Below are 17,739 nucleotides of genomic sequence, written 5' to 3' on the forward strand. Positions count from 1 at the left end.
ACACACCCTCCCAGTCAGTGGTATGTTAGGGGTAAGATTTCATATAGAAATGTTGAAATACACACACACACACACACACACACACACACACACACACACACACACACACACACACACACATACATACACATACACAGATTCACTCTGACACACACACACACACATACACACACACATTTCATATAGAAGTGTTGAAATGTAGACAATGTTAATACAGAAGCTCTCTGAGTGAGGGTCACTACCTGCTGTAAAACTACAGATTTGGTTCTTCCAATTCTCTTCCAGTCTTTCGCATGGTCTCTGTGATAATTTTCTCTTTTCTCTTGTTTTCTCTATCTCTCTCTTTCCTACTCTCTTTCTGTCTTTCTTTCCATCGCTCTCTTTTTCTCTTTTTCCTGTCAGCCTTTCAATATTCTGTCCAGTTAACCTCAAGTTTACACTTTCAGATATTTTGTCATCAGTTAAATATACAGGAACTGCTTTATAGAGGGTGTTTGTTTGTGTATGGTTGTGTTAAAGTTATAAATGACAGGGTTTTGTGCAATCCCATTATGGTGATGCACATGGTATTTCCAGGGACATCACAATGACATCCAAAAAGGAACACTATAACATTGTAGCAATTATGACATCACAGTGGTCTGTCAGTGACATACAAAGTACTACTACACCCCTGGCTTTGTGACATCATAGTGCATCACCATTTTTTGTCAACCTGGTCCTCATCTCATCTGTTTTATAATGTATGCATGATTGAGGATGAAGTTTCTGAAAGTTAGACCAAGGCTTAAGGATCAATAAATTACATTTCAACGCAACATGGATGCCTTATGTTGTTTTCTATTCCTCCCCTGGCTCTCTCAAAGATACTGTTTTCTCACATAAACTTGCTGACATGCCTTGTGTCTAATGCTATGACATAGGGAGTTTCGCCTGAGTTCATATAATCACATATCACATTCACATAGAGCATGAGTGATGAGACCCCAAGTGCACACACACACACACACACATCGAAATAGCCAATAGCATGGGAGATTGGCAAGATCTTGAGTTCACACACACAGCACAAAAATGACATGTGAAAATTCTGGTGAGAGACTTCAAAAGTCTCTGCAGCCAAACATCCATGACATGATAAAAGTAGTATTGGCACATAGGCCTACTATCACTTTATGAACACACACAGGTGTTAGGTAGGCCTATTTATGCATTATAACAATTCTTCGGGTTATTATCTACCCAGGTATTAGGTAGGCTGAAAATCAACAGTTTAATACAGACACATACTGTATATACATGACAAGACATAAACCCATACACATATATACATGACAAGACATAAACCCAGACACATATATACATGACAAGACATAAACCCATACACATATATACATGACAAGACATAAACCCGTGGGAAGTGAGTGTGTTTTCAAGAAGCTTGTACAGAAAAGGCTTATTGGGGGGGGGGGAGTGACACATATATGCATGACTGACATAAACCCATACACTATGTTCAAGACATATTGCTACACCATAAACCTGGAACTGAGTGTAGGTGAGTGTGTTTTCAAAAGCTTGTTGTAGGGGAAAAGAAGAGGCTTGTAGGGCTTATTGGGGCGGTGTTACAGGCCTGTGCTACTTTGTTCCACTACTACAGGCCATGGCCTGCTGCCCCCCTACAGGCCATGCTGCCCCCCTACAGGCCACGCATGCTGGCCCCCCTACAGGCCACGCTGCCCCCCTACAGGCCACGCTGCCCCCCTACAGGCCATGCTGCGTGCCGCTAGATTCTGACTGTGGGTTGGGCAACTTCTATAAAAGACGTCCTCTCTGACGACCGGGATATCTCTCTCGCTCTCACGTCCCATCTGCTCCCGTTGGCATAGACCAGAAGAAAAGCCAAGAAAGGTTTTGGCCAACAGTCTTCTCCACAGACACACTAAAGGCCAACAGCCTTCTCCACAGACACACTAAAGGCCAACAGTCTTCTCCACAGACACACTAAAGGCCAACAGCCTTCTCCACAGATACTCCACAGACACACTAAAGGCCAACAGCCTTCTCCACAGATACTCCACAGACACACTAAAGGCCAACAGTCTTCTCCACAGACACACTAAAGGCCAACAGCCTTCTCCACAGATACTCCACAGACACACTAAAGGCCAACAGTCTTCTCCACAGACACACTAAAGGCCAACAGCCTTCTCCACAGATACTCCACAGACACACTAAAGGCCAACAGCCTTCTCCACAGATACTCCACAGACACACTAAAGGCCAACAGCCTTCTTCACAGACACACTAAAGGCCAACAGCCTTCTCCACAGATACTCCACAGACACACTAAAGGCCAACAGCCTTCTCCACAGACACACTAAAGGCCAACAGCCTTCTCCACAGACACTCCACAGACACACTAAAGGCCAACAGCCTTCTCCACAGATACTCCACAGACACACTAAAGGCCAACAGCCTTCTCCACAGATACTCCACAGACACACTAAAGGCCAACAGCCTTCTCCACAGACACACTAAAGGCCAACAGCCTTCTCCACAGACACACTAAAGGCCAACAGCCTTCTCCACAGATACTCCACAGACTCACTAAAGGCCAACAGCCATCTCCACAGACACACTAAACAGATACTCCACAGACACACTAAAGGCCAACAGCCTTCTCCACAGACACACTAAAGGCCAACAGCCTTCTCCACAGATACTCCACAGACACACTAAAGGCCAACAGCCTTCTCCACAGACACACTGAAGGCCAACAGCCTTCTCCACAGATACACTAAAGGCCAACAGCCTTCTCCACAACCACACCAAAGGTCCAGCATGCTGTAAGGTCCATAGTGGGCAAAGGCCAAAGCATGCTGTTTTACTACATGTTTACATTAAAACATGTTTGATAGTGAATTCCTATGTAGTTATAACCTCTCCACAGACTAAAGGTCCTAGTGGAGAAAGGCCAAAGCATGTTGTTTTCTTCCTGTTTATACCTAACCTGACCCTCGCCAGATGAATTTCGCTCCGCCTAGCTCCACTCATCCATCTGGAACCGATCCATTGGAATGGTGTTTCAGAAGGCTGGGCCTAATCAAAAAATGCTTGCATATGATTGAATAAGCCACTTGTCCATCATCTATTGACGTGCTACTTCAACCACTCACATCGAAGCCAACCCGTGACGCTGATAACAGTCTCACGGTCGCTTCTCAGTTCACACCCCCACCCTCCCATCCTCTCCTACCCCATCACCTCTCAGTTCACACCTCCACCCCCATCCTCTCCTACCCCATCACCTCTCAGTTCACACCTCCACCCCGGCCCACCCTCCTTTGAAGAGTTTCTGCAGTTTGAACTGTGGTCACCTGAGGACCATCAGATGTGTGAGCAGTGACCAGACACATGATATGCCTTCCCATACTCTTTAGTCATTCTCATTAGAAGCAGATTAATTAGGTTAGATAGATCGACAGACTTTATTGTCAGTTACCTATGCAAGGAAATTGGGGTTGCTACATCAAACGGTTCATATATGGTAAACAGTGCAATAAAAACAGCGAAAAAGTGAAAGTGGCATTGTCATAAATCAAGACATTTAATTAAGCAACAAGCCCCGTAAGGCTGTAGGTTACACTGATTCTACAACAGCTAAGGGGCGTTGTTAGGCACGACGCGCAAGCAGAATGCCTAAAACCCCCTTAGCTGAAATGCGGTCAAGGTGTATGTTTATGCTGGATTTTACAACAGCATCGAACATGATTCAGCCAATCACAAACAAGGACCGGAACTATCAGTCTTAGAAAATAGGTTAAACGTTAGAGAGAGGGAAGACAGTGCACTGCACATGGGATACTTATTGCACTTGTAGATATTGCACATGCATTATTTAAGTATTGCAGCTGCTATGTCAGAGGTCCACTGGCCCAGGGTGTTCTTCAGTCTGTTCTCGCTGTTTTTTATTGTGTCTGTATCTCTTTCCAGAGCGCAGCAGGGTGAGCAGGTGGTGTGTGGGTGGAGTAAGGAAATTACTTGTTTATTAATTATGAATTACTTTAAAAAAGAAAAAAAGATAACACTAATATAAGATTAAAATGCATAAGCCCTCATCCATCTGGGGAAAGGTGCACATGGTAAACTAAGGAACGGACTAGGGAGGTGTGAGTTTTCATGGCCACTGCAAATCTGCCAAGCCACATGCCGATGGGGAGGAAATCCCATAGATATTAGAAAGCTAGATAAGCATTGGGCTCCAGAACGTAAGTAAATAGCGCCGCCATCTTGGTGGGGGCAACAATCACTGGAGGCCAATGGAGGTGCATGTGACTCTGACTGGAAATCAGACAGGTGTCTCTGATTGCATAAAAGTGTTGCCCACAGACAATAAAGGTGCCGCTCCAAGCAATATGGCGGCGGCATTTACGATGCCACCTAATAGAACTCGACAGACAATGCGGTATCTAGCTTTCTAATATCTAAGGGAAATCCCTTTGGAACTTTTACTTGTTTTACTGCAGCGGCAAGATCACAACACATGTTTGGCACTATGTCTTCACCACATTATTGGCTCAATGTATTCACAACACAGCACATGATTGATTGGCTCAATGTATTCACATATCGACATTTTGCTGCGGAAGGGGTGTGATATGTGTCGTAACGGCCATATTGGCGTTACAAACTAGCCCCATGCATTTATATGGAGGATTGCACAGGAGTGCTGTGTCTCCTCATTAGAAAGTCTCTGGATATGCTCAGTTCACACTAATCCACCCCACCCCCATCTGCAGTCTCCTACCCCCATCACCACTCAGTTCACACCTCCACCCCACTCCCATATACACTCCTTTGTGGTCTGTCTGGCCTTTGTAATGCAAATACTGTATTCTTGCAGCTGATTGGGTAAAATGGACTCCAGGATGCCAACAGGTCAGATAAAGGTCTTATAGCAGAGAGTGGTGGTCACAGGAATGCTGTGGAAGTACAGAGTGTAGGTGTATGTCATCACAAGGACAACTATACAGTTCTTTGGTTAGATACATACTGTACATTTTGTTATCTTTAAACTGAAGGGAAGTTTGAGAGAACCAGTAATACCAGGCAAGAAGGATATCAAAGAAGAGGAGTTTGGTTATTTCCTCCATAAACATATTTTGGCCAGTAAATTGGAAGATAGGACTCTATTGGAAAATAACTGTAGGACTGAGACACAAACATCCTCTACCTACAGAGAAATGGATTTCACACCAGTGGAAATTATAGAGGAAAACAATTCTGATTCCGGAGAATATGACCAGGATGACTCCTCAACTACAAGTAAGAAGCTTAAATGTTTGTATTAGGGAAACCTGGATGGGTTCTTAGTTATTAACATTGTTTATATTAGATTTTGTGGGAATACTTCATGTATCAGTGCCTCCTGTTAGCAACATTGTATTTAAAATGCAACATAAATAGACACAACTATCAACAAAACAAGCACATTTGCCTCTTAGTGTGTTAACCAAATTTGTTTTGGTGAGATGTCTTAAAATTAAGTCAAACTCTTATTAGTTTCAAATGATTTCAAAAAGGTCTTGGTATGTTTTTTTTTTATATATGAAAAGCAATACCAACTTGATGTTTGTATCAGTATAAGATTAATAACCATTGGGTTTCACAAGCAATTTTTTTGAAGTATTTATGCTCCAACATACAATTGATGCTTCAACAGTTGCACTGTAGTCAAATTCAAAACTGACCCATCCTCTACAGCAGGGCTATTCAATTGGCGGCCTGTGGGCCAGATGCGGCCTAGAGGAGACCTCTGAGTGGCTCAACCTGTAGTTTTGCGAGAGAAAGAAACATTTTGTGAGTCTTTCCAAATCCCTAGTAGCCTACTCACCTACAGACTGACACACTTAGCGTGTGCTTAGCGTAGCAATGTTCATTAATTTACATTACATTACATTTACCTGACGCATTTTAACCAAAGCGACTAACAACATGGGAAACCGTTTACGTTTTTAGAGGCTAGAGGCAAAGAACTCCCCAACGCGCAGCGGAGTAGGCTAGATAAATCCGTAATCTGACCTATTTCCTCAAAGCTGTAATTTCTCTATCTCTATCTCAAACACTGTCTGCCGTTGTTTTCAGTTTGTCTGACGTCACACTCTGTCCCTTCAATGTCATTGCGCACTCTGAATAAACAAACAACAATTCCACCAACATGAATTTATGAACAGTTTGAAAGTGTCAGAGTGTGCTCAGTGCTCAGAGTGACTGTTTACAAGCACAAAAAAGTTTGATGCTGTTTTTGATGTGCCTGTGTCCAATGTGACAGAAATCGGAAGGAAAAAAAATCAGGCTACCTGTTTTTCAATAGGCCTACATTAATTTGTGTTTAAAATGTAAAATGTGTCATTATATCTGATGCTTATCCTACCAGCCACTGAAAATGTCTCACCCAGCTCAATTTCTTGGTTTGAAAATCTGGCCCAACTTAATTTTTAATTGCCTTGCCCTACAGAGCCCGTGTCTCTGGCCCAGATGAAAAGGGTATCAGTGGTGCTGGTGGACTGTTGTAGACCACAAGGACAGCGAGGGACGGACCTGCAGATGCAGACCAATGGAGATGCAGAACAGCCCGAGACCAGTAAGGAACTAGAAGCACACGCACGCAAGCACACACACGCACGCACACATTAGGGCCGCAAGTAGCGATTACCTGTATACTTTCATAGTTGATTACTCGATTGATCTGTGGGATTATTGTTGATTAGCTGTTTGACTGACAAAATTAGGTCTTGAAAATTAGTTTTGTGTTGGTGTGTGGAACATGGCTGCTTATCGACTGTGAGAATAGGTTACTTGACTGGTATGGTTGGGACATATGATCAGTTTTGATCATGTGATCAGCGTGCCTCAGATCTCTTCAGACTGCCGTATAAGTTATTGGCTACAGCCTACACACAGGACAGTCACATCCTGCAATATGGCCGTGACTTATTTTCCAATACATGACCCCTCTTATTATACGGCTACTTGCCAAAACGAGATGTGCCTCAAAGAGAAAATGACCATGATGACTTCTCTCCTACAAGTTTGATTCTTAAAACTTTGTATTAGAAAATTATGGGTGTGATGGATTCTTCATATTCTTTATCACACATTTTATGAGAATATTTAAATCATAGGATGCATTTTACCTTTATCTTTAACACATGGTCCTCTGCTCTTGACTTCATGTATCTGTACCTGTGTTGACCTTCACATACCAGCTAGACACTTTTACTCTAAATCACTATGTGGAAAAAGATAACATTTTCATTGCTGTAGGAGGAGGGAGAGATTATGTTTTAATCATTTTCTTATTTTACAGTTGTTGAAGGGATCGCAAATGGGAAGAGTTTCAAGATGGGGTCAGATCTCAACCCACATCAGACAACACATACTGGACAGAAGCCATATCACTGTTCAGATTGTGGAAAGACTTTTACCCAGACATCGGGTCTCAAGGTACACCAGAGGATCCATACTGGAGAAAAGCCATATCATTGTTCAGAGTGTGGAAAGACTTTCAGAACAAACTCAGCCCTTACTACCCACCAGAGAACACATACTGGAGTAAAGCCGTGTCATTGTTCAGAGTGTGGAAAGTCTTTCAGAACAAGCTCAGCCCTTACTACCCACCAGAGAACACATACTGGAGTAAAGCCGTGTCATTGTTCAGAGTGTGGAAAGACTTTTATTAAGACAAGTGAACTCAAGGTTCACCAGAGGATCCATACTGGGGAAAAGCCATATCTGTGCACTACATGTGGTAAGTCCTTCAGGCAAATCAATCACCTGAAGGGACACCAGAAAATCCATACTGGGGAAAAGTCCTATCGGTGTGTTACATGTGGGAAGAGTTTCAGAACCAACAGGGACCTCGCTCTCCATCAGAAAACCCATACTAGAGAAAAGCCATATCTGTGCACTACATGTGGTAAGTCCTTCAGGCAAATCAATCACCTGAAGGGACACCAGAAAATCCATACTGGGGAAAAGTCCTATCAGTGTGCTACTTGTGGGAAGAGTTTCAGAACCAGCAGCGACCGTACTGCCCATCAGAGGATCCATACTGGGGAAAAGCCATATCTGTGCACTACATGTGGTAAGTCCTTCAGTCAAAGCAGCGCTCTCAAGACACACCAGAAGTTCCATACTGGAGAAAAGCCATATCACTGTTCAGATTGTGGAAAGACTTTTACTCTGGCATTTGGTCTCAAGGTACACCAGAGGATACATACTGGAGAAAAGCCCTATCATTGTTCAGAGTGTGAAAAGATTTTCAGAACAAGCTCAGCTCTTACGGTCCATCAGAAGAGAACACATACTGGGGAAAAGTCATAACATTGTTCAGATTGTGGAAAGTCTTTTACTCTGGGTAATCTAAAGACACACCTTTAAATTACACACAGACACCACAAGATCCATACTGGGGAAAAGTCAAAACATTGTTCAGATTGTGGGAAGAGATTTACTCAGGTGGGTGATCTCAAGAGTCACCAGAGGATGCATACTGGGCAAAAGCCATATTGGTGCTCAGACTGTGAAAAGACATTTTTGATCTACCCAGCTACTCTGCGGATTAAAGGTCCATAGTGGGCAAAGGTCAAAGCATGCTGTTTTTACTACATGTCTACATTAAAACATGTTTGATTGTGAGTTCCTATGTAGTTATAACCTCTCCACAGGCTAAAGGTCCATAGTGGGGACCAAAGCATGCTGTTTTCATCCTGTTTTTCCCTGCATGTTTTATATTAAAATGTTTGATGAATGAATTCCTAGTTATGATTTTGTTCTAGGGCTGTACTGAGATTAGTGCAGAAAATGGTTATGTTATTTATTTATACATGAACAGTAAATACTTTATAAACCACAAACATACATATGAAAAGCTTGGCGGAGGGAACATTCTCTAGGACACCACATTACTCTTACCCTCTTATCTTGTCCTACCCCATCACCCCTCAGTTCACACCCCCACCCTCCCATCCTCTCCTACCCCATCACCTCTTAGTTCATACCCCCACCCCCATCCTCTCCTACCCCATCACCTCTTAGTTCACCCCCCATCCTCTCCTACCCCATCACCCCTCAGTTCACCCCCATCCTCTCCTATCCTACCCCATCACCTCTCAGTTCACACCTCCACCCCCATCCTCTCCTACCCCATCACCTCTTAGTTCATACCCCCACCCTCCCATCCTCTCCTACCCCATCACCTCTCAGTTCACCCCCCCATCACCTCTCAGTTCCCCCCCCCATCCTCTCCTACCCCATCACCCCTCAGTTCACCCCCCACACCCCCAGTTCACCCCCCCATCCTCTCCTACCCCATCACCTCTCAGTTCATACCTCCACCCCCCCATCTAGAGTTTCTGGAGTTTGAGCTGTGGTCACCTGAGGACCATCAGATGTGTGAGCAGTGACCAGACACATGATATCCCTTCCCATACTCTTTAGTTATTGTCATTAGAAGACAATGATATAATTTATACAACTGTATACATGGCTAAGTTTGAATGGAGCTGGCTGGGCATTGAACTGGGCTAAATGGATTGGGAAAATGGGGATCAATAAAATATCTATCTATCTATCTATCTATCTAGAAGCAGATTAATTAGGTTAGATAGATCGACAGACTTTATTGTCAGTTACCTGTGCAATGAAATTGGGGTTGCTACATGAAACGGTTCATATATGGTAAACAATGCAATAAAAACACAGCGAAAAAGTGAAAGTGACATTGTCATAAATCAATACATTTAATTAAGCAATAAGCCCCGGGAGGCCGTAGGTTACACTGATTCTACAACAGCTAAGGGGCGTTGTTAGGCACAACGCGCAAGCGGAATGCCTAAAACCCCCTTAGCTGAAATGATAGATAGATAGATAGATAGATAGATAGATACTTTATTGATCCCCAGGGGAAATTCAAGGTCTTAGCAGCAGCATACATACAACACAAACACATTCTTTAACAGCAATGCGGTCAAGGTGTATGTTTATGCTGGATTTTACAACAGCATCGAACGTGATTCAGCCAATCACAATCAAGGACCGGAACTATCAGTTTTAGAAAATAGGTTAAACGTTAGAGAGAGGGAAGACAATGCACTGCACATGGGATAATTATTGCACTTGTTGTAGATATTGCACATGCATTATTTAAATATTGCAGCTGCTATGTCAGAGGTCCACTGGCCCAGGGTGTTCTTCAGTCTGTTCGTGCTGTTTTTTATTGCGTCTGTATCTCTTTCCAGAGTGGGTGGAGGAAGGAAATGACTCGTTTATTAATTATGAATTACTTTAAAAAAAGAAAAAAAGATAACACTAATATAAGATTAAAATGCATAAGCCCTCATCCATCTGGGGAAAGGTGCACATGGTAAACTAAGGAACAGACTAGGGAGGTGTGAGTTTTCATGGCCACTGCAAATCTGCCAAGCCACATGACGATGGGGGGGGGGGGGATCCCATAGATATTAGAAAGCTAGATAAGCATTGGGCTCCAGAATGTAAATAGCGCCGCCATCTTGGTGGGGACAACAATCACTGGAGGCCAATGGAGGAGCATGTGACTGACTGGAAATCAGACAGGTGTCTGTGATTGCATAAAAGTGTTGCCCACAGACAATAAAGGTGCTGCTCCCAGCAATATGGCGGCGGAATTTTTACGATGCCACCTAATGCGCGTGGGCAAGGCTTCATGACACCAATCCTGCTCCAGCGGCAATGACACAACATTGACACATGTTTGCCACTATGTCTTCACCACATTATTGGCTCAATGTATTCACAACACAGCACATGATTGATTGGCTCAATGTATTCACATGTCGACATTTTGCTGCGGAAGGGGTGTGATATGTGTAGACAACTGCGTTACAAACTAACCCCATGCATTTCTATGGAGGATTTTTTTTGAGTGCTGTCTCCTCATTACTCAGTTCACACTACTCCATCCCACCCCCATCTGCAGTCTCCTATCCCCATCACCAATCAGTTCACACCTCCACCCCAATCCCATATACACTCCTTTGTGGTCTGTGGGCAGGTTAATCCATAGACATGCCCACCTGAGTATCATCATAATTGTCTAACCAATAATGATTTGTCATCATCATTTGTAATGCAAATACTGTATTCTTGCAGCTGATTGGGTAAAATGGACTCCAGGATGCCAACAGGTCAGATAAAGGTCTCTCACTCTCAGAGAGTGGTGGTCACAGGTATGCTGTGGAAGTACAGAGTGTAGGTGTATGTCATCACAAGGACAACTATACAGTTCTTTGGTTAGATACATACTGTACATTTTGTTATCTTTAAACTGAAGGGAAGTTTGAGAGAACCACTAATACCAGGAAAGAAGGATATCAAAGAGGAGTTTGATTATTTCCTCCAAAAACATATTTTGACCAGTAAATTGGAAGATATGACTGTATTGGAAAATAACTGTAGGACTGAGACACATACATCCTCTACCTACAGAGAAATGGATTTCACACCAGAGGAAACTACAGAGGAAAACGATTCTGATTCTGGAGAATATGACCAGGATGTCTCCTCAACTACATGTAAGAAGCTTAAATGTTTGTATTAGGGAAAGGGGTTCTTAGTTATAAACATTATTATGACCGCCGCGCAGCGAAGCGGTGGTCATGTAGGTTTAGTCAGATTTTTTTTTTTTTTTTTTTTTTTTTTTTTTTCGCATGCCCAAATTTCCGTCAATGATTCGGGACACTGAAAGACCGGGTACACGAAACTTGGTGGACATGTAACCCCACATGGATAGCATGGAACCATCGTTTTTCGTTTTGATCTGTAGCCCCCCCAGCTGAATTGGACCCCCGAAAAGGAGGGTAGGGCAGACACAGTTTTTCTGTGAATATCTCGAAAACCGTAGGGTTTAGGAGGACCATTTTTTTTTGTATGTTGATCTCAGGGGCCATGTCAACCCATTCCATAACCACTCATTTCATGTATAGCGCCACCTAGTTAAACAAAAAAGTAAAAATGAGGTGGTGTAATTGAAGGTATCTGTGACCTAACATAGTCAAAACTGCACGAAATTGGAAGTGTAGGATCATTATGACACCCTCTGTATGCACGCCAAGTTTTGTGGAATTCCGTTCATGGGGGGCCACACAATAAATTAATTTATGTTACTATACACCAACTGGCCTGTAGGTGGCCAGAGATAGTTTTCTGTGAATATCTCGAGAACCGTAGGGACTAGGAGGTCCACCTTTTTTTGTATGTTGGTCTTAAGGGGCATGTCAACCCATCCCATTACCACTTATTTCATGTATAGCGCCACCTAGTTAAAAAAATATAAAAGCAAAAAAATTAGGTGTTTTCATCACAATATCTCTGGCTGACAAGGTCAAAACTGCACAAAATTAAAAGTGTAGGATCATTATGACACCCTCCGAATGCATGCCAAGTTTTGTGTACTTTCGGTCAATGGGGGCCCTACAATAAAATAACTTATGTGTACATTTAGTGGCGATACACCAACAAGGATTCCGGGACACTGAAAGACCGGGGTACACAAAACTTGGTGGGCATGTACCCCACATGGATAGCATGGAACCGTCATTTTTCGTTTTGATCTGCAGCCCCCCCGCTGGACTGGACCCCCGAAAGGAGGGTAGGGCAGACACAGTTCTCTGTGGGCAGACACAGTTCTCTTTTATGGTATGTTGGTCTCAAGGGCCCACATCAACCTGGCTCATTTGGGATTTGCCCCGGTAAAAAATGAAAATGCAATATTATTCTGCTTTAATCGCCCCTATCTTCAGTTAAGATGTTCAGAACTGCACCAAATTTTATGTGTATGATTGACCTGGTATTCTCTGGGGGTCTGGGGGTATGCCAAGTTTCGTAGAATTTCATCCATGGGGGGGTCTAAAAAAATTAGGTTATGTGTACATTTAGTGACTGTACACTCATTGGCCTGTAAATGGCGGTGCACACATATAAACATGCACACACACAGGCACCCACATACTATCGGTATTAGAACAGCCGATACATAATTACAAATTCAGTAGGATCAAAACAAAAGCCAAAATAAATATTCATCATCATCATCATGGCTGCATTTTCAGCATTGGCGATAAGTAGTCGTTTGTCCACTAGATGGCGCATCGTTGCAGTGAGACGTAATTTTGTTGGAAGTTAAAAGTGGGTTGGGGAAAAACAATGGACACTTCCTACAAGGACTGTAATTTACCGCAGCGAACATCTAATAAGGACAGGACGATGTTCACATAAAGTGTAATTCCCATTTCTTCTTGAAGCCGAAATAAATCTGAGGATGTTTATCGGACATGCTTGGTTTTTACTGCAGGTACGTTAATCTTGTAATATCAATAAGGACCTAGGTAATGTTACCGTTAAGCGTTGGTTGAGTGATGGAGGCCCATTTGATTGATTGCATTTGTAGAAAACTATAAATGCGGTTATACCAAGCAAATTGATAGCAGCACTGTTTGTATCTTTCGACTGTCATTTATTGCACGTGCTACAAAATCATTCTGTGCAATGGAAGATTTACCAACGTTACACCGGTCTGATACAGTTTTGCCTATACATGCGTGAGACTGAGACGCCTGTTTATTTTGTTTTAAGTGCGTGCAGGGTGTGAGAGGGGAATCGATGTGCTTTGATTCCAGCTTGGTAGTTGTAGTCTGTGAAATTAAAAAGCACGTGTGTGTGAAGTATCCAAACAATGACACCTTCATTTCATTATGGCTGCTTTTAGCAACACACCTTAAGCTACTGTGTAGTGGGTCCCATTTAGAAGTGTCTACTTCATTCGCGCTTTCCTTGACTCATGGAGCTGCGTGAATGTTATTACAACTTTTTAAGCCACGATATGGCAGTTTAAGCACGCTTGATACTGTAAGTAAGTAAGCCATTGGTTTCCAAAGGAGATTTTATTTGTGTAAGCCAGCATAGCCTATTGACAATTTCTGTTGTAAATAGGCCTACCTTATAATCCTACCTGTAGCTTAGGGAAGCTAACAGCTTTCTATTAGGATCTAGTTTGTTAGTTGCAGTTTTGTCATAACTCCCTAATGCATTTTTGCATATAGCCAGAGCGTGTATATCTCTATCTGAAAATTAAACAATATCGGGTGCCTTTGGACTAGGCTGGGTGAACCCAGCCTGATCTGCCCGCTATTTATTTTTTGATTTCTTAAAAGATTGAGCTTGGTCTGATGAAAGCCAGACTAGCCATGGACCTCAGTTACACAATACAAGGGAACATGAATCAGCCTAAATTTGCACGAACAATAACGGACAAAAGCTCTTCAACTTTGGCCCGTTAAAATGTGTATGAGCAGTCTAGCGACACATTTCACACAAAAGTTTCAAGAGTGGGGATGGAGTAAAATATGGAGACAAATTGAAGTGTGATTTATTTTCGCGGAATGGATGTACAGGACTGAGCGGCGGTCATATTTTGTACCGCTATGCGGTACATCTAGTTTTATTAGATTTTGTGGGAATACTTAAATCATTGCACGATATTTGCTGTCTGTTACACTTGTTGTCTCCTGCATCTGACTTCATGTATTAGTGCCTCCTGTTAACAACATTGTATTTAACATGCAATAAATTATCAAGAAAACAAGCACATTTGCCTGTGGGATTATTGTTGATTAGCTGTTTGAGAATTAGTTTTTTGTGATATGGTTGTCTTTTTGACTGTGAGAATAGGTTACTTCAGACCATCACGTTTAACCGTCTTGCTATATCAACTCTGTTTTGTCGCCAAAACTCTTTTATTTTCTAAGATCAATGTTGGCAGGTATGGTTGGGAGTGGGACATATGATCAGTTTTGATCATGTGATCAGTGTGGCTTATTTTCCAATACATGACCCCTTATCATACGGCTACTTGCCAAAATGAGAAAAATAATCTTAACACAATGTGCCTCAAAGAGATAATGACCATGATTTCTCTCCTACAAGTTCGATTTTTAAAAGTTAGAAAAACATGGGTGTGATGAATTTATTTCATATTTCATGGGGATATTTAAATCATAGAATGCATTTTACCATCTTTAACACATGGTCCTCTGCTCTTAACTGTGTCTGTTTTGACATTCTCATACCATCTCTAGATAGACACTTTTACTCTAAATCACTAAGTGGGGAAAGATATTGCTGTAGGAAGAGGAAGAGATTATATGTGTTAATAATTTTTCTTATGTTACAGTTGTTGAAAGGATCGCAAATGGGAAGAGTTTCAAGAGGGGGTCAGATCTCAACCTGCATCAGACAACCCGAACTGGACAAAAGCCATATCTGTGTACTACATGTGGGAAGGGTTTCAAAACAGCGCAAAACTCACTATCCATCAGAGAACACATACTAGAATAAAGCCATTTCAGTGTTTGAGTGTCAGATTGTGGGAAAGCTTTTACCCAGGCAGGTCATCTCAAGGCACATCTGATGATCCATACAGGACAAAAGCCATATCAGTGTTCAGATTGTGGAAAGACTTTTGCCCTGGCATTGTGTCTCAAGGTACACCAGAGGATCCATACTGGAGAAAAACCATATCATTGTTCAGAGTGTGAAAAGACTTTCAGAACAATCTCAGCTCTTACTGTCCATCAGAGAACACATACTGGAGAAAAGCCATATCATTGTTCAGAGTGTGGTAAGACTTTTATTCATGCAAGTAAACTCAAGACTCATCAGAGGATCCATACTGGGGAAAAGCCATATTGGTGCTCAGACTGTGGAAAGACTTTTAGTGATGAGGGTCACTTCAAGACTCACCAGAGGATCCATAATGTGGAAAAGCCATATATATGCACTATATGTGGCAAGTACTTCAGGCAAAGCAGTCACCTCAAGGGACACCAGAAAATCCACACTGGGGAAAAGTCATATCACTGTTCAGATTGTGGAAATACTTTTAATCAGTTGTCTACTCTCAAGATACACCAGAAAATCCATACTGGGGAAAAGTCTCATAACTGTTCAGATTGTGGAATATGCACTACATGTGGTAAGTCATTCAGTCAAAGCAGCACTCTCAAGACATACCAGAAGTTCCATACTGGAGAAAAGTCATATCAGTGTTCAGATTGTGGAAAGACTTTTACTCAGTTGGCTTATCTAAATACACACCTGAAGATCCATACTGGACAAAAGCCATATCATTGTTTAGAGTGTGGAAAGACTTTTATTAAGGCAAGTGATCTCAAGTTTCACCACAGGATCCATACTGGGGAAAAGCCATATCTGTGCACTACATGTGGTAAGTCCTTCAGTGTACGGAGTTCTCTCAAGACACACCAGATGATGCATACGGGAGAAAAGCCATATCACTGTTCAGATTGTGGAAAGAATTTTACTCAGGCAGTTCATCTCAAGACGCACCAGAGGATCCATACACGGTAGTCCTTCTGTAGAGAGTCTTTTATTGTTAAATGTCATTAAATGATTTCTAATTTCCAGGTACATCAGAGGATCCATTTAGAGGAGAGACCATATCTGTGTTCTCAATTTGAAATTATTTGACAATTGCCCTTCTGTGCTTTTATTAGCTATTACTGTTTGCTTTTGTTTATGTAAAGCACATTTAATCACCTTTCTGTATGAAATGCATTAAATAAACTTGATTTGACTGGAAAACTTGAACGTTTTCTGTTATATTAAATGCCTTGAAATTAAATATCTTGTAAAAACGTGAAAAAATCATATCTTGAAATAACATGATATTTTCATGTTATAACGTGAAAATATCCTTATCATGAAATAACGTGATAATTTCATGTAATAAGGTGATACATATCTTGTTAAAACGTGAAAAAGATATTGTTATAACAAGAAACTTTTCACATAATTACATAATACTGAGCCTTTTTATTTCTTTTAGTGTGGCAGCAATAAGCTTCCGTACATAGGTAATTTCGCACGAATCCATCTAAAATTTGGCACAGATGTAGCTCAGGTCATACTGAAATGATTTAGCTTGGGTGCCAAAGCCAGCGACCCTTGGGGCCAAGATGGCAGCCAAATCCAATATGGCCGCTGCCCGAAAAGGGTTACGACTATTACTTTTAAACCACATGAGCTACAAATACAAACTTGATGTCTTTTTCAATTGATGTCTTTTTCAATTGAATTGATCATGGGAAACACATAGGAATGTTTACTTTTCTGACCCAGTATATCTGGACCCCTTAATCCTCCAATTCCAGTATGGCTGCTGTTCAAAAAAGCAGTTTCGACTGTAGTATGGGGCCTTAGACCCCATTGTTTTCGCCAATTTATCTACAAGCACCAAATTTGGCATGGATGCAGCTGAGTGCATACTGAAATTATTTAGTCAGGGCGCCCGAGCCAGTGATCCCTAAGACCAAGATGCCAAATCCAATATGGCCGCCACCTGAAAAGGGACTAGACTGCATATTTTGAACCAGATGAGATAAAAATGTAAGGTTGATAAATATTTCACCTTTACTGGCTATGGGAAACACAAAACAATATATTTATGATTGGGTATACGTGGACCCTCAAAGTCCCCAAATCCAATCTGGCTACTGTCTGGAAAAGGACAGTACAACTTAGGAAAAGGACTACAACTTTGGAACCAAATAAGCTCAGGGCCATAGTCACCATATTCAGATGTGACCAAAATGCCCCCATATTGGGACATACAAAAAA

General features: G+C 41.9%; 1 protein-coding gene across 1 annotated transcript in view; it reads left to right on the forward strand.

The window, feature by feature from the left end:
• The first annotated feature begins 6,521 nt into the window (after positions 1-6,521).
• Positions 6,522-17,739, forward strand: part of LOC125298622 (zinc finger protein 658B-like) — a 34,379-nt gene continuing 23,161 nt past the window's right edge. The window contains exons 1-3 of the mRNA XM_048249429.1: positions 6,522-6,646; positions 7,373-8,353; positions 8,459-8,654. Coding sequence (XP_048105386.1) covers positions 6,541-6,646; positions 7,373-8,353; positions 8,459-8,640 — 1,269 coding nt within the window. The 5' untranslated portion in view covers positions 6,522-6,540 and the 3' untranslated portion in view covers positions 8,641-8,654. Of the gene's footprint in view, positions 6,647-7,372; positions 8,354-8,458 lie in introns of the transcript that reaches the window.

This window comes from Alosa alosa, chromosome 7 (assembly GCF_017589495.1).
Source record: "Alosa alosa isolate M-15738 ecotype Scorff River chromosome 7, AALO_Geno_1.1, whole genome shotgun sequence".
In the NCBI taxonomy this organism is placed as follows: Eukaryota; Metazoa; Chordata; class Actinopteri; order Clupeiformes; family Clupeidae; genus Alosa; species Alosa alosa.